Consider the following 4,220-nt stretch of genomic DNA (forward strand, 5'->3'; position numbering starts at 1 on the left):
CACACATACACACACACACACACAATTTCAGTTGATATAATATTAGTTGTAAATTAAAATTGTTTGTATTGTAATAGAATTAAATTTATTTTACAGAATATATGCAAATGAATCAGAATCGAATCATCATTTATCATTATGAACTTGCATTATACGTAGGATAGATAGACGTCAGTGGATGAGTAATATGAACTGAAACGGACTTTGAAATCGGTATGTATACACCCCATTGCAACTTATCATCAAAGGCTATCTCTGTACAAAACAAAGTCAAGTCAATGATGAAGTGAATTGATTTGCTGTAGAAGAGATAAGTATAGATACGCGATATACGTTGATAAATATTAATTACTTGATAATGATTAATTTTTCATTATAAGTGAAAAAAAATCTTTTCTATAATAAGACTAATTTTTGAATTAAACTTTCTTCCTGTTGACGAAGTGAAAAAATCTCCCTCTTCATATTTTCAAATATACATATGTAAATTTTAAAAGAATATAGAAATTTTCATTATTGTCGAGTCATATAGATATCACGAGAAACCACAGCTGAAGCAACTGCGTATACAGCCGACTATATAACTTTCTTTATTATGTACTGATAATAATTCTGTCGATTTCTTACTACTGATTTTCTCTAACGATTCTAATTTTATCGTCATTTACATGTATTGAAATGTAAAACGATAATACCGGTGATATTGAATCAGGTCATAAAAACAAGATTTGAAAATCATGCCATCTGTGAATAAAATAATACAGATTATATACGTATATAGAAATAGAAAAATATTTTGACGTATGCACAAAAGTATGTCACAAAGATCAAATACGTTTCCTTGTCATCTAACTTTCATTGAGAAATATGTCTACTTCAATTCTATTTCAATTCATTAAAAAAAGTTTGGACTGTTAAAATCATATATCTATTTATATTGATGCGCCTATGGTAAGACGATTTTGTGAATGCGATATTGCAATGTGTAATCTAATATTAGTTTAGTTTAGTTTGGGTATATACAACGTAGATATTTCATTATTTCTCTAGTCAATTGTACTCTATATACAGAAAATGAGAAAGAAGATCGAAAGACTATATTCTTGATACGGTTTACAAAACCGTAAAATTGAAAATCAATTATGTCCGCGTATTATAGATATACCAAATATAGTTGAAATCTCTTTCAAGATTTTATATAATTAGCACAATATATGCGTATTTATTCACAAATGTATTCATATTCAAAATATTTATAAAGGCAAACAATTGTATACATATTACTTTTTTTTCTTTATAATTATCTATATTTATTTAGTTGGAAGGATAGAAAGCAATAACGGATAATAAAAGTTGTTTGTTTCATCAGAGTTAAGTTTGGAAACAAAATGAAAAAATTTCACAAAAGGAAAAACAGTTTAATTTTAAATTTAATCGAGATTACAGATAATCTTATATTGGTAGGACGAACATGAGCAGATGATCAATGGAAAGAGCTTGAACAACTCTCTTCCAAAGGTCATATTGCTCAATCAAAACAAACTATTGCATTCACATCACATGCTTACTGCTTTTCACGCGGAGTCACTCCATATTTCACGAGGCGCACAAAGTGGTCAAAGCACTCCTCGTCATATTCTGGTACCAAGGGATCCATTATGTATTTTGAAATAAAGTGAAAATTAGAAAAAAGTGAGTGAATTTGTTAGAATAATCTATTAATCCATTAATCAATACCTAGTTAATTTGTTCATTTTTATAATTTTTATCACATTTCGTTTCAAGATACGAAAGACGATGCTCGCAACGGATGATGAAATCTTTTTCTATATCGGAGAAAAGGAGAGACAAAGGAAGGAGAGAGAAGAGAAGAGGCGGAGGGGGAGAAAATACGCATGTCGATTGTAAACTTACACTTGAGCCCATCTCCGAAGGTGCCATTGATACAGGCTAGGATGAAAAAGATGTAGAGCAGCCTCGTCATCATGATGCAACAAAGAGACTAGAGTGTTCGAAAGAGCAGTTTCCAAGAATGCCAAGACAAATTCTGGAATCCCAGGGAAAGAACAGGACGCGCGGTGTGGCGCGGCGGATCGTTCACCTCGTTCAGAAGCAACCTTTATACGCACTGGTATAGAAGGCTGCCTTTGTCGAAGTTGGATAAGAAAGCGCGACGACGGCGACTAAATGCGTCTGGATGTCATCGATCACCTTACAACAATGACTATGATCATTCGACTAACGCGGGACATTCGCACTTTAACGCACACAGGCGGGGATAACCGGAGATAAGTAGGAGTACGCGGCAAGTAACGAGAAACGAGTAACGATAACGAAGGCGTTGAAATCTACTGCTTTCATTGGCTTTCATCTACCATTTCCTGCCCCACGTCCCGCTAGCTCTCTCACGCGACGCTTGCGCCGGCGCCGCCTCTTCCTCATCAGCTGACTCATTGCTGGCTGCCCAGAGTGAAAACTCCCATTTCTGTGCTGGACAACGTTCATTGTCGAAGGAACGTCGAAGCGAGAGTATTCACGTTGCCTTCTCACCGAACGTTGTTTGTTGAACGTTGCTTATCGTTCGCGGCGAGAAAGACATTTGAGACATCAAGCTCCATTAACTTCCTTCTGCACGTACGTATACTAAGAAATACTCTTCAAAAAGGACTCGCTGCGCTTTTCCACTCTTGGAAAACTCCTTTCTCTCGCGGGTTGTTGTACTGTACATCATAAACGTATTGCGCACTATTGGTCGTTGCGACGTACTACGAAGTACGTCACGTGTCTCCTCTCCGAGAGAGAGAGAGAGAGAGAGAGAGAGAGAGAGAGAGAGAGAGAAACGTGTTGTGAAATATTCTTGTCTATTTGAAATATTCTTATCACGAGTCACAAACAATTTTCCAACGATCGATCGAATTCAACTTCGATTCTGTCTTTTGTATCCATTTATCTGAGTAAATAATGTTTCTATTTCTTCAAAACAACGCAAGAACATGATTATCATCAGCACTTGTTATATACAACAGTTTTATAAATCACATTTATGAAAATGAATAGACATCTAGTTTGTGTTCAATTCTTCAATTCTTGTTTTTAATGTTTTCGAATAATATACTAAATTTCATGCACGTGTAATGTATACTACATCTAGAAAAAGTATTTATTTTTATAATCTATTAAATTTCAGCAAAGATGTTGTTCTTCGGAATATTGTCTCTCCTTTTCCTGGCCGTTTCCGGAGAATATTGTTATACTGACATTGAAAGCGCCTGTAGCACCAATCCCAAAAGTACGTGGATGCTTGTTTGCATGAAATTATTTAAGAATATTAACATACCTTTCAGAGTACAATTGCAGTCATTTATTTAATCCTAGTATCTAATCTTCAATTTTTTTTACACATTAAGATATATCTATTTAATCCTAGTATCTAATCTTCAATTTTTTTTTACACATATTAAGATATATCTTTTGAAAACGTGTAATCTTCTCGGCAAAAAATATGTTCTTATCTCGATGCTTCTCTCTAGATGGTGGATTAATATCAAACTGTAATGCCAAATATGGAGCTATCGATACTCTTCAGGCTGAGCTGCAGGCATATGTAAATGCTAATATCGAAACAAGTTTTGAATTTCTTCTGATGTCTACACATTTCGGAAATTATGAAGCTAATCGAGAAGGATTTAAGGGACTTTATCGCAAACTTTCAGATAAATCATGGGAAGAAGCGATAGACTTGATCAAATACATTGCACATCGTGGTGGTAGAATGGATCTCAATCAGCTTCCACGTTCTAAGAAACCTGTGAGTATCATCTTTTTGTTCAGTTCATTTTCCACTTACGGAAAGAAGGTTTTATCAATATTACCATTTATTCATAGATCAAGGATAGCAAAGTATTGGAATTAACTGAATTGAATAGTCTGGCCAAAGCACTTGATAGTCAGAAGCAACTTGCCGAAGAAGCATTACGCATTCATACTCAAGCACAGCATCATGCTAAACAGGATGCGGCTGTTGCTCATTATATCGAGGAACATTTCATGGATTCATTGTCCGAACGTGTGAGACAGCTAGCAGGTTATTCAAATGACCTCAAAAATATGCTTGAAGAACGTGATGCATCCCTTTCCGTATTCCTATTTGACGAGTATCTTAAGAGCACTTTCTAAGGGGACCTGTCTACAGTTTTATGTATTATATATATATATATATA

At 34.7% G+C, this 4,220-nt stretch overlaps 2 protein-coding genes across 3 annotated transcripts in view; one reads left to right on the forward strand and one right to left on the reverse strand.

Annotated features, from left to right (window-relative positions):
- LOC108691637 (ferritin subunit-like) overlaps nucleotides 1–2,358 on the reverse strand; it is a 4,325-nt gene extending 1,967 nt beyond the window's left edge. The window contains exon 1 of one of the 2 annotated variants that reach the window (XM_018199483.1): nucleotides 1,915–2,358. In XM_018199483.1, coding sequence (XP_018054972.1) covers nucleotides 1,915–1,987 — 73 coding nt within the window. In that variant the 5' untranslated portion in view covers nucleotides 1,988–2,358. Of the gene's footprint in view, nucleotides 1–1,568; nucleotides 1,642–1,914 lie in introns of those variants that run through there. The other variant, XM_018199484.1, reaches the window with a different exon arrangement.
- A 99-nt stretch (nucleotides 2,359–2,457) lies between these two features.
- On the forward strand, nucleotides 2,458–4,192 carry LOC108691639 (ferritin heavy polypeptide-like 17). The gene is made up of 4 exons (XM_018199485.1): nucleotides 2,458–2,634; nucleotides 3,188–3,289; nucleotides 3,531–3,808; nucleotides 3,886–4,192. Exons 2-4 carry the CDS (start codon nucleotides 3,193–3,195, stop codon nucleotides 4,174–4,176), a joined length of 666 nt encoding a protein of 221 aa, XP_018054974.1. The 5' UTR covers nucleotides 2,458–2,634; nucleotides 3,188–3,192; the 3' UTR covers nucleotides 4,177–4,192.
- Nucleotides 4,193–4,220: the final 28 nt, after the last annotated feature.

The sequence above is a fragment of the Atta colombica genome, unplaced genomic scaffold, assembly GCF_001594045.1.
Source record: "Atta colombica isolate Treedump-2 unplaced genomic scaffold, Acol1.0 scaffold48, whole genome shotgun sequence".
Lineage (NCBI taxonomy): Eukaryota > Metazoa > Arthropoda > Insecta > Hymenoptera > Formicidae > Atta > Atta colombica.

Coding starts and splice junctions, on each gene's coding strand:
- LOC108691639 (XM_018199485.1), top strand. CDS start 3,193: ATGTTGTTCTTCGGAATATTGTCTCTCCTTTTCCTGGCCGTTTCCGGA. Junction 3,290..3,530: donor CTGTAGCACCAATCCCAAAA/GTACGTGGATGC, acceptor GCTTCTCTCTAG/ATGGTGGATTAATATCAAAC. Junction 3,809..3,885: donor TTCCACGTTCTAAGAAACCT/GTGAGTATCATC, acceptor ATTTATTCATAG/ATCAAGGATAGCAAAGTATT.